The 19,967-nt window shown below is 40.9% G+C and overlaps 1 protein-coding gene across 1 annotated transcript; it reads right to left on the reverse strand.

The window, feature by feature from the left end:
• Nucleotides 1-1,399: 1,399 nt before the first annotated feature.
• Nucleotides 1,400-2,881, reverse strand: LOC309838867 (endogenous retrovirus group K member 10 Gag polyprotein-like; the record flags this gene model as incomplete). The annotated part of the gene is made up of 1 exon (XM_082680251.1): nt 1,400-2,881. One exon carries the CDS (start codon nt 2,879-2,881, stop codon nt 1,400-1,402), a length of 1,482 nt encoding a protein of 493 aa, XP_082536377.1.
• Nucleotides 2,882-19,967: the final 17,086 nt, after the last annotated feature.

Raw genomic sequence — 19,967 nt, forward strand, 5'->3', positions numbered from 1 at the left:
TTCTATCTTCAGGAAACAAAGGAATAGTGAAAAAACAATCTTTTAAATCTATAACTAAAAGATGATAATTACGTGGTATGGCTGTTGGAGAGGGTAGGCCTGGTTGAAGAGCTCCCATTATTAGCATAGTTTTATTGACAGCTCTTAGATCCTGTAATAACCTATATTTTCCAGATATTTTCTTGGTAATAAAAATAGGAGTATTCCAAGGGCTATTGGAAATTTCTAAATGCCATAATTGTAATTGTTCCATTACTAACTGTTCTGCAGCTTCTGTCTCCTTTGTGAGGGGCCACTGGTCCACCCATAAAGGGTCATCAGTCAGCCAAGTAATTGGATCAGCAGTGAGTGAAGGAGAATCCAAGGCCCCTAAGAAAAACCCAAACCTTGTCTATCATTTTTTATTTTCACATCAATAGGATAGGCAGTTCCTTGTTGATTTGTTCCCAGCCCTTTTGTGGGAAGAAATCCTTGATCCAACACCGTATTAGAGACTTGAGAATTTGGACTGTAAAGCAATACTCCCATTTCTTTTAATATATCTCAGCCCCAGAGGTTTAAAGGCAGCCCAGGCAAAACATAAGGCTGGAAGTATCCTGAATGTAAATCCTGATAGTAAGCCCTCACTATCTTGCCATAATAATAACTGACTACTTTGCATAGGAGAAGAACTTTGTCCTATTCCTTCAAGTTCTGTAATAGTAGGAACTAACGGGCCAACGTTTAGGCCAGTGCATCTGCGTCATAACAGACATCAGCTCCAGTGTCTAACAAACCTGAAAAAAACCTTTCCATTAATGGTTAATTTCATTTCTGGACATTCTTTCCCTAGCTTCTGAATCCAGTAGACAGCATTAGATGATCCAAAGGCCTTTGTTCCTCTCTTTTGATGTTGTAAAATTTGTCCATGAGGTACAAAGGACAAAAGTAGCAACTGTGCAATTTTATCACCAGGAGAAGTAGTTATTATATTTTTAGTAGTTTGTGCCATGATTTTTATTTCTCCTTCATAATCAGAATCTATGACTCCTGGCATAATAGTTAAACCTTTCATGGTGACACTACTTCTTCCCAATAATAGTCCCATCAAACCCTTAGGTAAAGGTCCATAGATGCCCGGAGAGAGGGCCTGAAGACCCATTTCAGGAGTTAATACATATCGGGCAGAGGTACCGAGGTACAGTGCTGCACTTCCTGGTGTTGCTCTAGAGAGCGAGGATATTGTATGTTTTTGTTCTTGGTTAATGTCTGAATGATAATTTGAGGAGGATACACAGACATCGCCCCTATTGTTTGTTGGGGCCGGGGAAGGCCCCGGGAGGAGTTTCCCGACAGTGGTGTCCCATCCTTGTGGGTCAGTGAGCGACAATCTCGTGCCTAATGTTTTCGCCTATTGCACCTAGGGCATAAACCGACCATCTGGAGGTTTCTGAACAGGGAAGGAAGGACTAGGGTTAGAATTAAAAGACCTACATTCTCTAGCAAAATGGGCTGCCTTTCCGCATTCAAAACAAGTCTTTGTTTTCTTTTGACTGTTTTTAAGCCCCACTTTAGTTAGTGCTGCAGCCACAGCAGCACCCTGTATATAAGCAGGCCCAATGTCCGCACAAAGGCGAATATAGTCCTCCAACGTTCCTCGTTTTCTCCAAAGTCGAATCGCAGCCTGACATGCATTATTAGCGTTTTCAAAAGCAAGTTGCTTAACTACAATTGTACCAGTGGGTCCATCCACAATGAGTCTCCCCACCACCTGTAACAATCTATCTACAAAATCAGCATATGGTTCATCAGGTCCCTGTCTAATTTTTGAAAGATCTTCAGTTTTATGAGCAGAAGGTAGTTTTCTCCAGGCTTGCAACGCCAGATGATTTATTTGAGGATATGCAACAAACGGATAAGTCAACTGATCTTGTAACGATATATACGGCCCTTCACCCACCAACATATGATAATCCACAGAAATATTATGGGAAGCATCCTTTTCTGCTTGTTCAGCAGCCCGTTCATAAAACTCAGACTTCCATATTAAATCATCTCCACCATTTAAACAAGCTCGTGCAATAGACTTCCAAACAGCAGGGGGAAGAGCTTCTCCTGCTATAGTGTCAACCACAGCAGTAGTAAAAGGAGGAGTGGGCCCATATTGAGCGCAAGCAGACTTTAAATCTTTTAATACTTTAAAGGGAAGAGCTTGATGCTCCCTAATAGCTTGTTGAGGATTATTAGGATCAGGTCTTCCTATGACAGGACAACAGAAAATAGGATCTTCTCCTCGTTTTATTGCTCCTTGTACAGCGCGCTGCAAGGGACTGAGCATTTTTACAGATGTAGATTTTTGAGGAAGACAGTCCTTACTAATCTGTGGCTTTTTCACTGACTTATCTATCATAGCCATTAGAAAATCATCCTCAGGATATTTTTCTCTTTCGTGTTTAAAAGCCTCATCTGTTAAGTCGAAATATTCCTCTTCATCTGATATGTTAAAATTAATAAGTTCCCTAGATTTAGGAAGTGGCGGTGCAGAAGCCATTAAGGCAGTTTGATCTTCTGAAGAAGGCTTTTGTTTTTCTGACTTTACATTCAAATCAACACTATCATGAGAAGAATCTAAACATTCTTTTATCAGATTCCACAAACTAAATGTAACAACAGGAGTATGAGTAGGCCCTCGAGACTCATAATAATTTTTTAAATCTTCTCCAACTTTCTGCCAGATTTCAATGTCAACAGAGCCGCCATCAGGAAACCAGGGAGATACATCATAAATATTCTGTAAAAACTCAGTCAACTGTGAGGTAGAAACTTTATTACCCCAAGCTTTAAGCATCGAAAGTAAAACCTGAGCAAATAATTCATGCTCCTTTGAGCCCTTTTGTCCCATCTTATTTCACTTCTGACTATTGCCTTATGTCGGTACTAGTTTCACTTTTACTTGTGGCCACACATATTTTGCATAAGGGTTCCCTTACCTGCACTTTCTTTTTCTTTTAATTGCCTTCACGCTTCAGGTCCCTGTTTGGGCGCCACTTGCCTGCGGACCAGCCGGATGAGGAAGACTGAGCCAACCAGGGTCAGAAGGGAAGGGGCAAGGAACTGAAATAGCACCGACGAATGGGGTCAGAAGGACCAAGACAACTGTTGGTTGGTTGCAAGACAAATTTTATTGTGCTACAGTTGCAGATTATATAGACTAGAAAAGGGAAGGTTGCCAGACGGTGGTTTACATTATCTAATGACTGTCTCGGCTCAAGGTTAACTTCCCTGGGAGAAAACCCATAAACCCAGAATCATCAAAAATAACGTGCACATGCAGGGGGGAGACAGCTTTGCTTATCTCATTTTACATTCTTTCTGATCTCTGGGCCCTAGTGATTTATCTCTCATGGAATGGAACAAGGAAGGGAACAAGTAGGGACAGTCCCTTCGAGCAGCGGCGGCATGCCTGGCATGTCCACAGCCTGCTCTCATGGCTGACTGCTTCCCACAAGAAACCACTATTCACATGTGTGTCTAATTAGTAGAATTAGGAGGATGCATAATTTGTGTTTTTGAATACCAAGTCCAAGAATAATTCTGCATAATGGATCAAAATAGAAGCCATATAATTAAGGATGACTGTAGCAAGACTACCCTGGAGAGAAGAAGCTTACAAATATTGTTTATAATTACAGATAGTACAGAACTGTTTTAGCTAAAGCTAATAAATAAAAACATGACTCCAGGTATGGCGGTGCACCAGGAAAATTGGGATTTGGTGAACAGATGTTCTTAAGAATTACGCACAACCTGAGTATATTATTTGGTATTGCCTGCGTTCTTACTAATTAGAGCTTTCCTTATTGCCTTTCATCCTTATTGCCATCATCCCTAGACTTGGCTACTGATGCTCTCAGCTCCAGCATCAAACTCCTTTCCCTTATTTCCAAACTTTCCAATCCAGTGTCAATCCAAGTAGGAGGCACAGACAAAATTAGCCTGAATCAAGAAATGTCTCAAAAACAATATAGTCCATGCTGAATATTCAGATAGATACTTCACTGGGAATGAAGACCCATATATAGAATGTACTAGTGCGAGAGAATGTTAGATTGGCATCTTCTCTCTCCCTTGTTTAATTCCTTTTCTTTCTTTATTAGGACTCAGGACTTCTCCCATGACTTCATTTGTAGTGAATTGGTTTGCCTCTTGCATAGCTCTTCTCTATCCCAGTATTTTTATATCAAGGGCTATACTGGGAATATCGGGGAATGATATATGTGTATTTAATAACAAGCATATATACATTCCTTGCAAGGCAACCTGGGAAGAAATGCGGATTTTAGTTCTGTTCACCAAGTATTTGCTAAATGACCATTAACTGGTTATCTACCTTCTACAACCCTTAGATTTTTCATCTGTGAAATAAAGGCATTTGACTAAATTGATCCCTAAAATCTACTGTCATTCTAAAAATCCTGAGTCCTTGGAAACTTAGTTTTGGGGGCGGGGGTCGGATTTCTACAAGATTCTTAGTTTGCTCATGGGCCAACAGTCATAAGAGATTAGATTTTCTTATTCATCGAAAGAACTTGATAAACTATGGAGATACAGAGCCACAGCATTAGAACTGCTCAAGAATAGAACTGAAACTCTATACATTAGCCGATTTTCTTCAGGGTCTTAAAACACCTTTGTGTACAGAGAATCACACCTAGAGTAATTTGGAAAATCTTCCAATTCATAACTTTCCTTGTTAACTTAAAATGCCAAATGAAAATTGCCAAACTCTATGATTATAAAACACATGAAGCCTGAATGCATATTAATCTTCTGGTCAAAGACCACCCTCATTAGGGTGATATTTTTGGAAAGGTTCTGTCTTGCCAGTATAAAACTACATTTGGTGGCACAGTGGTTGAGAGTCCGCCTGCCGATGCAGGGGACACGGGTTCGTGCCCTGGTCCGGGAAGATCCCACATGCTGCGGAGCGGCTGGGCCCATGAGCCATGGCCACGGAGCCTTGCTCCGCAACGGGAGAGGCCACAACAGTGAGAGGCCCACATACCGCCAAAAAAAAAAAAAAAAGTTTTACTTAATTGCTAAAGGACTATGCTAATACCATCAAACTGCCTTTTTATTCTGCTAATATTTAATTTTCACTGGTAGAAAATTTCCAGACTTTAGAATTTTGTTTTTTGTTTTTTCAAACCCTGGCTGTATTATTTGCCATGAGTCAAATGTTGAGGTAGTGTCAATTTTGAAATTCTGCCAGGCACAAAAAGGCATCTGGTCTCTGGCTTAATTTACCTGGCCACCGACCGTATAGCTTATCAGCCTCAATCTTGTCATTTTTGGCTGTCATTTTAGCTATATTTATTTTAGCTATATTATCTCCCAACAGAGCTAACTTAATTAATTTTTAAAGAGTAGGTAATACTGCAGAATACATACGAGCACGATACAAAATTTGAAATACATAAAATGACTTACAATGAAAAGTCAGTCTCTTTCTCATAATAATCCCCCAGCCACCCATTCTCCCACCAGGTCATGTAACCTGGTAGATAGAGATTAACTTATAATTCTTTATAAAAAAGGAAGACCTCACATACCCTACATTCGCTTTTCTCTATTGCTATCATCTCACATTATTTCAGTACATTTGTCACAACTGAACACCAACATTGATACAATTAAACTCTACGGTTTATTCTATTTCACTAGTGCTATGGACTGAACGCTTGTGTCCCCCTTAAGTTCATATATTGAAACACTAGTCCCCAATGTGATGGTATTAGGAGGCGGAGGCCTTTGGGACGTAATTAGATCATGAAGGTAGACCTTGTGAATGGGATTAGTGCCCTTTTAAGAGATACAGGAGTGGGACCTTCCCTGGTGGTCCAGTGGTTAAGACTCCTAGCTTCCACTGCAGGAGGCACAGGTTCAATCCCTGGTCACCGGGAAACTAAGGTCCCACATGTTGTGCAGTGCAGCCAAAAAAAAAAAGAAAAGGGATACAGGAGAGATGACTTCTCTCTCCACCATGTGAAAACACAGCAAGAAGGTGGCTGTCTAGAAACCGGTAGAGGGCTTTCAGCAAGAACCCAACCTTGCTGACACCCTGATCTCAGACCCCTAGCCTCCAGAACTGTGAGAAATAAATGTCGTTTAAGCTATGCAGTCTATGGTAATTTGTAAAAGCAGCCCGAACTAAAACAACTCGTTTTTCCTCAATGTCCTTTCTCTGCCCCCCGGATGCTGTCAGGATACCACATTACATTTAGTTATCATATCTCCTTAGCCTTCTCTGGTCTGTGACAATTTCTCAGACTTTCCTTGTTTTATATAACGTTGATGGTTTTGAGGAGTAGTGGCCAGGTATTTTGTAGAAAGTCCCTCAATTTTGGTGTGGTACTCTTCTCATGATTGGATCAGGGTTATGGGTTTTGGGGAGTAATATCACAAAGATGAAATACAATCTTTGTCATATCATATCACGGATACATTCTATGGACATGGCATTGCTGATGATGTTGACCTTGATCATCAGGCTGAGAAGCGTTTGCCCAGTTTCTCCCCCTGTAAAATGACTCCTCCCGCCTCCTTTCCATGCCCTACTCTTTGAAAACAAGTCACTAAGCTCAGCCCACACTCAAGGGCAAGAGGAACTGAGCTCTGCCTCTGAGGGGGATGTGGGAGTATCTACATAAATTATTTGGAATTCTTCTCAATGGGAGTTTTGTTTCTTCTCCACTATTAATACACCCTATTTTATGTGTACTACAGAGTTCTTTGTATATATTTATTAGAAAATACTGGCTACATCTAAACATTTTTACCTGAGATATTTCCATTATACCTTTAGATGCAGAAAGTAAAGGCTAACAGTTAACTCTTCATTCATTCAACCAATATTCATTGAACATCTTTACACAGGCACTTGACAAACACAACATGACACACTGAATACTCACAATGGAGCTTATGGCCTAATAGTCAGTTACACTATAGTATGATTGGTGACTGGCTGAATGTAGGTATATACAGAACAGCCCACAAGACTTCTATACAGGAGGGGCTTAGCAAACATCTCAGAAGGAAGTGGATACCAGGTAGTTTAAATTGTATTTGTGTAGATTTTTACATACTGCAAAAATGTCAACTGTATACGCATACATCGATAAACAGAGATATTTTTTAAATAGTGGTGGATAGGAACAGAATAGGTCCCTCCTACTATTATAACTGTGTGGTTTGGAGGCATGATTAAAACAAAACAAAACAACCAAACAAAAAAAAAGAGACACAGTCTCCAGTCATCAGAGACTGACGTAAATTGTTTGACACCAGCGCCATCCTCAGGTATTGCTGCCTGATTTTAGATGAATAGCTATAATTCCCTGAGCTTTACTTTTCTTATTTTCTCAGGGGTTTTGTGAGCATTCAAGCTAAGTCGGCAAAAACGGCTACATATATTTTCCATTCTTCATGCACTGCTCTTTGCAATGTGTTCTGCATCTTTGCCCATCAAAGGGAAGACCATTTTTTTACCCTTGAATCTGGGCCTGGCCTAATGTGACTTGGCTTTTGCTGATAAGAAATTAGCAAACATGACGTAGAGGCTATAAAAGAATGTGTGTGTTGTGATTTGCTTCCTTACTTCTTCTGGAATCCTTTTGGCATGTGAACAAATTCGGCTTTTCCTGCTAGAGGATGAGACCAGGGGAGAAGAATTGAGGTACCTTCGCCGATAGCCGCTCCCAAACAGGTGAGTGAGGACATCTGGGTAAACCAGCCCCCAGCTAATTCACGGACTGACCACAGAATCAGCAACTGACCACAAACACATGAGTAAGCCCTGCCAAGAACAGTTGAAAAAGTGTCCTCATCAGTCCAGCCCAAACCAATGATACAAAGAATCATGTGCTAAATAAAGGAGTGTTGTGTTAGGATGTAAAGTTTCAAAACGGTTTATTATGCAGCAATATCTAACTGATAGAATCACATAATGCTGTGTTTTTGTTTTACTTTTTTAAATAGTAATTTTTAAAACTGGAAAACAAATACACAACTTGGAATCGATTTGGTTACAAATTGTACCATAAGCAGATTTCCTTCAACTGTCTAAACAGTTTATTTTTAGTTTTTATGTATTTATTTATTTTGGGCTGCATTGTGCAGCATGTGATATCTTAGTTCCCCAACCAGGGATCAAACCTGCACCCCCTACAGTGGTAGCATGGAGTCTTAACCACTGGACCAATGGGGAAGTCCTGCTAAACAGTTTAAAAAGCAAGTAACAGTAAAAGAAAATGTTTCTGGAACAGGACTTCCAGTACAAAAAATTAGCGTATGAGAACCTGGGTTATACCCATTTTGTAACAGTGCAACTCGTAAGCCCCTATTGTTGACTGTCCATAGTCCACACAGAGCTACAACTCCACAGTTCAATAACAATATTTTTTTAAGAGAGAAGTTAGACTGCAATATCTACTTAGGTTTAAAATGAGTACAGTATTCTCAAGCAGCCACTAACTTGTCCCCAAAAGCCTCTTCTCTGACCATCTGGTCTTCTACAGAACTCAGCCTAGTGATTTTCACAGTCCAATGACTACCCCATGTTACCTATTTTCCTATCATTAAACAATTGTTTGTGTGCATGATGTGGGTAGGGAGTGCTTTCACACTCTAAAAAACCCCTTTTCAATGGGGAAAAAAAAAGTATCTGGTTGTTTTTCCCCAGAGATAAAAATATGTTTTTGCTGACCCCAATATAGAGGACAAATGATTCTGACCTTGAAAGCATTATAGTTGGTCACTATCATTAGAACAAGAAAATGCTGTGATTTTTCTCTGAACAGTGAAGCTGCCTTGTTCTGCAAAATAAAAACCTTTCCAATGTGAGGAAAGAGTACAGTGGGTAATTTCTAGCCCAAAGAATAACACAGATCCAGAAGATAAACGTATGGTTCGATGACTCAGCAAACATCACCAGGGCCCCCACTGGGGATACAACAAAGGGCTCAACGCTGACTCCTCTAGAGTTAAATTGAGGGTTCGGGATACAAGCCCCATTGAAAATGGCAGCTGTGGTGTGGCATGGCATGATGAAAAAAATCTATGAACAGAATGGACGGGAATCCATACATCAAATGAGGCTTCAAAGGCTCCGTAATATGTGCCTCATGCTTCCAGCATGGCTGCCATTGCTTAGAATGTTAAGCTCTTCATGGGGAAGACCATTAGGAAGCTGTCTTATGTTACAGGCAGACCTCATAGTGGGAAGTGCACTCAAGATGCAATAAGAGGACTTCCCTAGTGGCGCAGTGGTTAAGAATCCGCCTGCCAATGCAGGGGACATGGGTTTGAGCCCCGGTCCAGGAAATCCCCACGTGCTGCGGAGTGACTAAGCCCACGTGCCACAACCACTGAGCCTGCGCTCTAGACCCCATGAGCCAGAACTACTAAGCCTGCGTGCCACAACTACTGAAGCCTGCGTGCCTACAGCCCATGCTCCGCAACAAGAGAAGCCACCGCAATGAGAAGCCCGTGCACCGCAACGAAGAGTAGCGGGGGGCTCACTGCAACTAGAGAAAGCCCGTGTGCAGCAACAAAGACCCAACGCAGCCAAAAACAGAAATAAAAATAAATATTTAAAAAATCAGTTACTATAATTAAAAAAATACATAGATGCAGTGAGCAACTAGTTCTACAGAGATCAGTGGCAGAGGAAAGAGATGGGCTTTTTGTCCTCTTACCCACAAAAGGAAGGAAATAATAATTAGTTATCAGAGATTATTATAGTCTTCCTGTCAACTACACTATTCCTTGGTACACCATTTACTCAAAGTATGTTCCATGTCATGTTAATAGGTACTACTTAAACAAACCTTAAAGGAAATACTTCTGTCACCGGCAAAGTCCGTGAACAATTTCCAGGAAATAAAAATAGAATCCGCATAATAAAGTCTAACTTTTTTCTTTTCCTTTGTACTTGGTCTAGTTTCACTTGCTCATTGGGTACTGCACTGTAGAGGTCTTGCACTGACCAGGCACTTCAGATGAGAGTTCCTAGTGCAAAGTGACTGTGCCCAACCGTTCAGCTTGGGGGCCGTGTAGAGATGCTGTGCCCAGAACTGCGATCTGGGGCTGTGAGCAGCACAGCTTTCCCACCCCATGAGAACCCCCCTCCTCCCACCTGACAGATCTCTATAAAGCACCCCTCCCCGTCCAGGAGACCTGTGCTCTAGAGCGCAAGCTCACACCTCTCAGCTCACACATCTTGATTCTTTGATCAGAGAAGGAAGTCTCCTTTGCTTCTGAACCAAACTTGGTCTCATTCTATTTTCCTGAAGGACACTGGGCAGAAGGACTCTTGTTGGGGAGCGACTTGGGAGGGTCAGTAACAAAATTTTCGTGGTCACGAAGAGACAGACTGTGTGGCCTTTTAGCCTGATCTACTAGTCTCTGGGTTTGCCTGGGCTCCAGCGGGAGGACGTCAGAGGCTTTGGGAGGTTGGTGTGAGGACAACTGACTCTGATCTTGAGGACACTCTGATAGAGTAGAAGGAGGCAGTCTTCATACAAATTCAGAACAGCTCTGCCCAGCAACCCAATACCCAGGTGTGGTGGTGTGCACGCAGCGTAGTCCCCAGAGTCATCTGGACTGCGCCCCCTTGAGGGAATCACGCTGTAGCATCCATCTAATTATTCCCCAATCTACACAAAGGAAGAATTAGACAAAGCCTGAAAATGGGCCTTCAACAGAGATCTGGGAGGCCACGGGTGGCTAGTTAATGAATGTGAGCAACACTGCTTCCCCCAAACTGCAGCTTGCCAAGCCGTCAGAGAAGCTCATAAAGGCACTCATTATCCAAGGGAAGCCCTATATAATTGGTTAGCTGAGGTCATGGTAACTTCTGCCATGAAAAGCATAGTTAGTCGGACAGTTGCATAAAGAACACCCCAACACCAGACCCCCCCAGGACCCCCAGATAAGACCCATTCTGACCAGAGTGACACATCCTAGGGAAGACTGGCAGGTTGATTTCACAGTCATGGCTGAAAGTACTGGGCAATTTCAAGTATCTCTTGGTGCTAGTGGACATGTTTTCTGGGTGGACAGAAGCATTCCCCACTACAACTGCAACAGCAGCTGAAGTGGGTAAGGCATTACTAAAAGAAATAATCCCCAGGTTTGGGCTCCAAGGTTCCCTACAAAGCAATATGGTCCAAGTGGGGAAGGGGATACAAGTACCCTGGGCATAGTAGGCCATGTACTCAGCCTGGAGACCCCAGTTGTTGGGGAAGGTAGACAGATCCAATTAGACCTTGAAATGGGCCTTAGCCAAGCTATGCCAGGAAACTCAAGGAAATTGGATTAAGCTGCTTCCGACTGCCCTACCCTAACGGATAAGTTAGAGTCAAATGCCTTTGAACTCAAGTATGGTAGACACATTCCCCTCGCCCAAGAGAAACGACACTTTAGCCCCCTGTAAATGGAACAACTTGGGAATTCCCTAGTGGTTCAGTGGTTAGGACACAGCACTTTCACTGCCAGGGCCTGGGGTTCAATCCCTGGTCAGGGAACTAAGATCCTGCAAGCTGCACTGGCATGGCCAAAAAAACAAACAAACAAAAAAAAGGAACAACTCAAGTGTGCCTTCCAGGTGAAAGAACTCGAGAAAGCCCCCAGGGAATATGCCCCCAGGTGCTTCCCACACCCACCAACCTGGCGCTGCACCGCTTTTGGCCGGGAGACGGGCTGCATCCAAAAACCTGGTAAACCGGCAGCCTGCAATCCCAGCTCACTCATAGGCGGAAGGGACCCCACTCGGTGATACTAACCACCCATCTGCCCTGAAATTGCAAGGGTCACCCCGTGGGGATATCACACTCCAGTGAAGAGGCCCCCAAGCCTCAAACTCTAGAGAGACAACCTGGAGCAACGGCCCCCTTGACCACTTGGGGGAACCCCTCTCTGACCTGAAGCTGCTCTTCCGAAAAACAACGAAGTGTGACCAGAGACGTTCAGGCCCCGGCAGTGAGCCTCCACATCAGGGCACACTTGCCTACAGAACAAAGACCGAGATACCTTCATTTTTAAGGAAAATTTAACATGTGGCCATTATTTTCTTGCTGATATATGGGCCATGCATCCCAAAGTGTCTGGTGTCCTTTGTCTCCAAAAGGTTAGACAAACGGGGCTTGCTCAGAGATACTAACAGTTAAGGCCGAGGCCTGGTGACAACCAAACGCATCTAAAGGCGGCTGGGGAAGTTCTGCTCCTCCCCAGGGTCACGACAAGGCCCGCCTCAGCAGGAGGCGGCCACAGAAGCTGCACCTTAGGCCCTCGGCGCCCCTTAAGAATGAGGAGCAGGCCAAAAGGCAGAGAACGGATTTGTCACTGGCAAAGCCCACCAGCAATTCCCACGAAATAAAAATAGAATCTGAGTACGTATACCTAAAACTAAAACAACACTGTAAATCAACTATACTTCAATTAAAAAAAAAAAAGCTTTTGGGAATAAAATAAAGTCTAACCTTTTTCTGGTCCTTTGCGCTTAGCCTGGTTTCTCTTCCTCCTAGGGGGCGGCGAGCAGGGGCCTCCCAGCCAGCACTCCAGAGTTTTTAGTGCAAAAAGGCTGCTGCGCCGACACTTCAGCCCAGCGGCCTGTGCACAGAAGCGCTGCGCACAGCACCTCAATTCAAGATGGGGGAGGCAGCGGGCCGTGTGCAGAGAAGCTGCACCCGGCCCGGTGAGGAGCCGGAGTAGCGCAGCCTCACCCACTCCGCGAGAACTCAGTCCCGCTCCGCGAGAACTCCGTCCCGCCCCGCGAGAACTCCGTCCCACCCCGCGAGAACTCCGTCCCTCCCAGTGGGCGGGAACTGTGAAAAGCGGGCCGCGGGGGCCTTAGCTTTTTCAGGAGAGCTTGTGCTCTAGGGTCAGTGCACACCTCTCCGTTCTTTGATGAGAGAATAAAGCTTTCCTTTGCTTCTGAACCGAACTCAGTCTCATTCTACTGGCTTGAATGACATAGGACAGAAGAACTCTTGCTAGGGACCGACTCGGGAGGATCAGTAACAGTTCTACTTCTCTGCATAACTGCTTATGCATCCTCTCTCCCACCTCTGTCCCCAGCACGGCGAATACAGAATCACCCAACGACTAACCACAGGTAAACATTATTGAGTTATTAGTTCTTAAGACTAAATGGATCAATAGGGTGATAGGATTTAAAACTTAACTTTGCTTCAGAGCTCTTCAATGATTCCCATCCTGTTGTGTGTCTCTATTTTGTGTGAATTTATTAGCTAAAATGAAGTTTATTTGAACTGAAAGGGAGAGGGTTTTTTTCTCCCAACCTCATTTAAAACTGATTAAAATTCATGATGTGTCTACAGATTAGGGAAAGTGATAAACTGGAGATCTGACCAGCTCTGGAAGGAATGAACTAGAATAGAGAGGGTGGTATATTAAGAATAGTTATGAATGCTCACCCTATCCTGGGTGGTAACTATACCAATAAGTTATATCCTAAAGGCTGGTTGTTCTTCTCCTAAACCTCTCTGAATCTACTTTTATTAAAATATATAACCAAAATACTTGTTAGGTTTTGGGGATAAATAGGTATGATTTTCAAGGTGAACCTAAATTGGAAAAGAAAAAAAAACCTTAAAAATAATGTTTGAAATATTAGATACAAAAAGAATTTTATACTCTGGAAAAAAACATTAATTTTTCAAGCATACATGGAATATTAACACAAAATTTTTAAGAAAGCCTCGATATATTCAATAACATACAGATTATGGTCTGCTGATAATGCAATAAATTACAAATCATTAGCAGGTAATTGACTTAAAACATTGCCTGGAAAATTAACAACATGCTATTAAAAGCTTCTGAGCAGGGCTTCCGTGGTGGCGCAGTGGTTGAGAGTCCGCCTGCTGATGCAGGGGATGCAGGTTCGCGCCCTGGTCCGCGAAGATCCCACATGCCATGGAGCGGCTGGGCCCGTGAGCCATGGCCGCTGAGCCTACGCGTCCGGAGCCTGTGCTCCTCAACGGGAGAGGCCACAACAGTGAGGGGCCCGCGTACCGCAAAAAAAAAAAAAAAAAAAAGCTCCTGAGCAAAATGAGAATCGTTTTGAAGAAGTTAGAGTTAAACAACAATAAAAACATCCCATGTTAATATTCGGGTCAAGAAGTAATCTCTTAGTTATCCTGAGGTATATAGTTCATACAAAAAAAGGATAATTTTTTTTCTTCATTTTTCTTTATTTACTTGACTTCAGAATAATACATTGGATAAATACTAACAATTCTGATTTCTGGATGATGGAATTATGTGCGAATTTTCACTTCATTTATACTTTTATTTCTGGAATTTTTTATATGAAAAATATCTAACCTTATATTCAGAAAAAAAAATAGAACTTTCCTTTTGAAAAAGCAGTCAGGTATTCAAGATACCTTTGCACTCAGTAAAATTTTTCTCCCCTTCTGAAGTATTAAAAGTTCTGTATATACATTTAAAAAAAAATCTTAAGACTGCTTATGAAATCTGAAACTGAGGTAGTTTCTGGGTGTTTTTCATGAAAGAGACTCATACTAAAGTTAAGACCTCTGTTTTATGTCATTTTCAAAAAGATAGCACCTCTTGTGCTGGGGCATTGGTTCAATACTTACTCAGAGGAATGAACACCACTTCCTGAATCACCAATGCCTTTTTCTATAGGACCTGGATTTTCCCTAGAGGCTTCGAATCCACACACAGGCAACACTGACAATACTCAGAGATTATAAAACCTGACAAATCATGCCTTGAGGTAAAAAAAGCTTAAGGACTGAAAAATATCAAGAAGAATTAGAAGTGAAAGGTGAATGCAATTATATTCATTTATTTTATAGCTAAATTATAATAGGAGAAAACCCAAAATAGACATTTTTTAAGAATCTGAAGATTATGGTGGTAACAATTAGCAATAACATGATGTTGACCTATGTCACATTAAGAATATTCTTTGTCAATGAGACATTACATTTAATAAGTTAGTGAAGAAATAACTTTTTGGAAAATGTAATGGGGGATTTTTTTTCATTTTGAATTTCAAATCTGTGCTTCAGTTTTCAGGATATTTTTATTTTAGGGACAGAGGTGTAGGCGGGTTGCTGGTACAAGTAATTTTCCTTTACCAGACTGGGCTGACACATGGAAATTGACTAACACAGTCTAGCTTCTTGATACTTTTTCTTTCCAAAAAAAAAAAAATCCTTTCTATATTATCTTACAAAGCTTGTCTATGTAATTTAGCCACAAGCACATACCAAAATATTTCTGATTCTCAAAACAATTTGATTTTAGAGAAGTATATGGGGACCAGTCGGGTTCTTAATTTTTTCTTCCAACTTTTCATTTTGAACATGTTCAAACCTACAGAAAAGTTGCAATAACAGTCTAATGAATACCTATTTCTATGAGCTGAATTGTGTCCCTCCAAAATTCATATGTTGAAGACTTTACCCCCAGTACCTCAGAATATGACTGTTTTTGGAGACAGGGCTTTAAATCAGTGATTAAATGAAAAGGAAGCTGTTAGGATGGGCCCTAATCCAATCTGACTGCTGTCCTTATAAGAAGAGGAAATTCAGACACAGAAAGATGCTAGGGATAAGCGAGGGCAGAAGGAGTACCGTGTGAAGAGGCAGCAAGAGCATGACCATCTGTAAGCCAAGGAGACAGGCCTCAGAGGAAACCAACCCTGCTGACACCTTGATCTTAGACCTCCAACCTGCAGAAAATACGTTTCTGTTTAAGCCACTCACTCCGTCTGTGGTATTTTATTACGGCAGCCAGCCATAGAAAATGAGTACACCCGTACATCTTTCATACAGATTCACAAATCGTTAACATTTGGCTACATCTTCATGTCTATACACACACACACACACACACACACACACACACACACACACACACACACACACACACACAGACGCATGCACTTTTGGTAGGGGTAGGGGAAAGGGGTGAACCCTTTGAGTTTTGCTTGCAGGTATTATCACACTTTTCCTTAAAGACTTCAGTGGGCATCTCCCAAGGACCAGCACATTTTCTCATATACCACATTGACCACACTACAAATTTTACACTCAGAAAATGTAAACTGTGATTCAATACATTTATCAAATATACTGTCATATTTAAATTTCCCAATTTGTCCTAATAAAGCTAGGTTGGTTGTTGTTGTTTTCACCAACCCAAAATTTAATCAAGGCACACAGGTTACGTTCAGTTACCAAGTCTCTTCAATCTGGAATAGTTACCCCACTTTTCTTAGGTCTCTTATGACACTGTCTTTTTAAATAGCAGTTATTTTGCAGAATATCTCTTAATTTGCATTCGTACATGGTTTCTTCATAAATAGATTCAGGTTAAACATTTCTGGCAGGAATATCACATAGGTGATGTGTATGTCACGTCAGGAAGCTTATGTCAGTTTTCCCCATTACTGAGGATGTAAAATTTGGCTATTGAGGATATTAAAATGGGTATCTTCCAGATCTCATCTTTAAAAAGTACTCTTTTATCTTTGTAATTAATAAGCTATCATTTGACTGATAATTTGATACTGTGTGAATATCATGCTCCCTAATAATCTTTCACTCAATGGTTTTAGCTCATTGATGATCCTTGTCAGAATCAGTTATAATGGCGGTGGTTATAATATGGTGATTTAAAAAAATATATTAGTTGGAATTTTTCTTCAAAAAATAACTTTCCTTCTTCTTGTTTTAACTTTTTTTTTTCCTGCAGTGTGGACTCATGAATGTATTTTATCAGCTTTTTCTAATATTTTTCTGTCATTGCCCATTTAGGATGCTCAGATTGTGCCAAATTTCACAAGCAGGAATGCTTTCAAGTTGACTTGTATGTCCTTGTGACATGACCCTGTTTTTTTTTTTTAACCATCTTTATTGGAGTATAATTGCTTTACAATGGTGTGTTAGTTTCTGCTTTATAACAAAGTGAATCAGTTATACACATACATATGTCCCCATATCTCTTCCCTCTTGGCATCTCCCTCCCTCCCACCCTCCCTACCCCACCCCTCTAGGTGGTCACAAAGCACCGAGCTGATCTCCCTGTGCTATGCAGCTGCTTCCCAATAGCTATCTGTTTTACGTTTGGTAGTGTATATAAGTCCATGCCACTCTCTCACTTTGTCCTAGCTTACCCTTCCCCCCCACCCGTGTCCTCAAGTCCATTCTCTAGTAGGTATGTCTTTATTCCCGTCCTGCCCCTAGGTTCTTCAGAACCATTATTATTATTTTTAGATTCCATATATATGTGTTAGCATACGGTATTTGTTTTTCTGTTTCTGACTTACTTCACTCTGTATGACAGACTCTAGGTCCATCCACCTCACTACAAATAACTCAATTTCGTTTCTTTTTATGGCTGAGTAATATTCCATTGTATATTTGTGCCGCATCTTCTTTATCCATTCATCTGTCGATGGACACTTAGGTTGCTTCCATGTCCTGGCTATTGTAAATAAAGCTGCAGTGAACATTGTGCTACATGACTCTTTTTGAATTATATTTTTCACAGGGTATATGCCCAGTAGTGGGATTGCTGGGTCGGTCGTATGGTAGTTCTATTTTTAGTTTTTTAAGGAACTTCCATACTGTTCTCCATAGTGGCTGTATCAATTTACATTCCCACCAGCAGTGCAAGTGGGTTTCCTTTTCTCTACACCCTCTCCAGTGTTTATTGTTTGTAGATTTTTTGATGATGGCCATTCTGAGTCCCTGTTGGTTTTTGACCACGTATTTGTTTTCTGGCACAAGAAGATATTTATTTAAATCAAAATACGATAAATGACAAACTTTCTCATTTTGTTATGCCTCTAGGGAGTATTTTAATCTAGAAGAGTAGCCCTTCTTTGTTTTAAAATTATATTGACATATTGAAGAGATAGGTTGAGTTGCTGTAATGTTCTACTTTCTAGATTTGTCCTTATTTCCTCGTATCATTTAATTTTCTTTATCATCTGTATTTCTTGTAATGTGGAAGTGAGATGTAATAATTTCATTAGCTACAGGGTAAGTATTTTTGGCAAGTACATTTTATAAGTTGTACTATACTTTATATTGTGTGACATTAGGAGGCATATAATATTTAGTTGCCCTACTATTAAATTTAATAGCTACCCTACTATTAAATTGAAATGTAATTCCATCATCTGTGTACACAATTAAATGTTCTTACCATTCATAAAACTCATGTTTATTTTTTATTCAAATGAGTTATTATTAGCGAATGATTGTAAATGAGATTTTACTGGTTTCAGTAAATATATTTAATAGTTTCTTGAGAATACATCCTTAAACACCAGAAAATTGCAAGTAAGAATGAAGTACCAACACATTTTTAAGTCAGATTCTAAAACTTTGGCATTTTCCTTTTGCCTCACCAGTTCTACACCTAGAAATATTCTACAGACAATTGTCAAGTTCATATATGTAATCTAGAAGGATATTCAAGACAGAATAATTTATAGTCACAAAAATGTAGGAATGGCCAAGGATTTATTAAGAGGCGACTTGCTGAATTTAATGTGGAACATTCATAATATAAGTACTATGTAGCCATTAAAGACAATTAAGAAGATCTCTGTGTATGCATGCAGAATGTTGGGCAAGATTTATTTAGTGAAGAAGACAAGTTTCAGAACCCTCAATTCCAATTATGTTTAAAAAGAAAATAATAACTGACCAAATGATTAGAGAGTATCTGGAAACATACGCAAGAAACTTTTACAAGAAAATGTTAGAGAACACCTTTGACAAAGTTAGACAAGGATTTCTTTCTTTTAAAAGAAACCGTTGTGAATATGGATTTATTCAGGTTAAGACCTACTTCTGACTCTACATTTATCTGGATTACTTTTTTTTTTTCTTTTTGCGGTACACAGGCCTCTCACTGCTGTGGCCTCTCCCGCTGCGGAGCACAGGCTCCAGACGCGCAAGCCCAGCGGCCACAGCTCACGGGCCCAGCCACTCTGCGGCATGTGGGATCCTCCCGGACCGGGGCACGAACCCATGTCCCCTGCATCAGCAGGCGGACTCTCAACCACTGCGCCACCAGGGAAGCCCTGGATTGCTTTTTAAGAATACATGGCATAAAATCTCTATGTCTAGCACTTCTCAAATTTTTAAGGATAAGGGACAGTCTTTTGCAGAGTTCAGTATTATTTATTTACTATAAGAAAGGCAAACAAAATGGCCTAAGTTTACATCTGAGTGGGCCAACCTTAATGTATTCCCCTGGCTAATCTATCTAACCACAAACATGACTTCAAAACTGAAGATTGACCTAGGGTACCTGAATTTGTTACAGAAAAACTGAAGCCCAGAAATCAGAAATCTTATATCAAAACACTTGGACTCCACAAAGATAAACAGCACAACAGTAACAACAAAACCAATACTGGGAACATGATAAATAGAGGGAGAATAAACAAGCTGACCACTTCAACGAACAAATTGCACTTCCTTAGAGGAATAGTTTATACTGAATAGCTACCATCAGAAACAACAACAATTTATTAAATTAGTAGCATAACTTTGGATAAATGATTTCCCGAAAAACATGATCTATGTTGCATATTTTTTTTTTTTTACTGGTTTATTCTATTTTGGAGATTCCCTAATTTAAGATCAGCTATATATGATATATATACTGACTGACTAACAACTATTCAATTTCAGGAGAACACTCCTTCAGGTTTGTATATTCTCGTAGGACATGCTGTGCTTGCCTGCAAGAGAGTTTAGGTCCTTACATTTCCCAGCAGTGGTTTGTCCACTTCTCTTTGGGAAGCCCTTACTAAGCCATGCTCTGCTGGAAGTGAAAAGAGAACACACAAGGGCCCCTGGTCCTGCCCACAAGTAGTTTCCATTGCTCCTGATGGCTTTTGG

Source organism: Grampus griseus (assembly GCF_964374135.1).
Source record: "Grampus griseus genome assembly, chromosome: 21".
NCBI classification, from domain to species: domain Eukaryota; kingdom Metazoa; phylum Chordata; class Mammalia; order Artiodactyla; family Delphinidae; genus Grampus; species Grampus griseus.